At 59.3% G+C, this 752-nt stretch overlaps 1 protein-coding gene across 1 annotated transcript in view; it reads right to left on the bottom strand.

The window, feature by feature from the left end:
- SP1 (Sp1 transcription factor) overlaps positions 1-752 on the bottom strand; it is a gene marked incomplete at its 5' end in the record, with an annotated part of 14,018 nt that overhangs the window by 13,096 nt on the left and 170 nt on the right. Inside the window, 1 exon segment of the mRNA XM_009695646.1 lies at positions 3-122. Coding sequence (XP_009693948.1) covers positions 3-122 — 120 coding nt within the window.

The following is a 752-nucleotide window of genomic DNA, read 5'->3' as shown; positions in this document are numbered from 1 at the left end:
GCTGTGAGGTCCAGCTCGCCGCTCCCGCCTTGCTGGCCCTGGGAGCTGTTGGAATTCTCGTTGGGAGACTCGATCCTGCTGCAGGTGGCTGCCAGCAAAGCCAGCGGGGAAGGCTGCGATTCCTGGGAAGGAGAGGAGGAGTTAAGGACACAGGAGGCGGCCCGATGGGCAGGCCAAAAATAAAAAAAAAAAATAAAAAAGAGGTGGGGGGGGAAATTAAAAGAGAAAGCAGGGAGGAGCGTACTTGGAAAAGATAAACACTCCTTCCTGAGAAAACCCACCCACAGCCGGAAAAATACAACTGCCAGACACAGGGCTGTCAGGCTGGGACAGACTGAACCCACAGGGAAAAACCCTCTGGGAGGGAGGAAAGTGGAGGGAGTCGGCACGTAAAAGGCAAGGAGAGGTGTCTCCTCCACCCCAAAGTGGGTGAATCTCCCCCGGAGGAGAACAACTCTGGGGAAGTACAGTCATTTCTGGGCACCCTGACCTGGAGAAGGGCCAGCTGGGGCTGTGGTGTTTACTGGGAGCGGGGGAACTGTCACGTTTTCGAGGGCACTGTGCAGAGCTGGGGGAGGAGGGGAAGCCACGGGCGCTGCGGGTCGGCGCTCCGGCAGGGCATTTGGCAGCATGACGATCCCCCGGCAAGCACTCGCCTTTCTCTTCCTCTCTCCGGGGAGAGGAGCTGGCGTAACGCTCGGCTGGGCCAAACAAACACCTCAGCCCGGCCCTGGACTTTGCCACGGGGAGGG

The sequence above is a fragment of the Cariama cristata genome, unplaced genomic scaffold (genome assembly GCF_000690535.1).
Source record: "Cariama cristata isolate BGI_N322 unplaced genomic scaffold, ASM69053v1 scaffold13802, whole genome shotgun sequence".
Taxonomy (NCBI): Eukaryota; Metazoa; Chordata; class Aves; order Cariamiformes; family Cariamidae; genus Cariama; species Cariama cristata.
The sequence above is the reverse complement of the archived record's forward strand: the minus strand, read 5'-3'. Positions and strand labels throughout refer to the sequence as shown.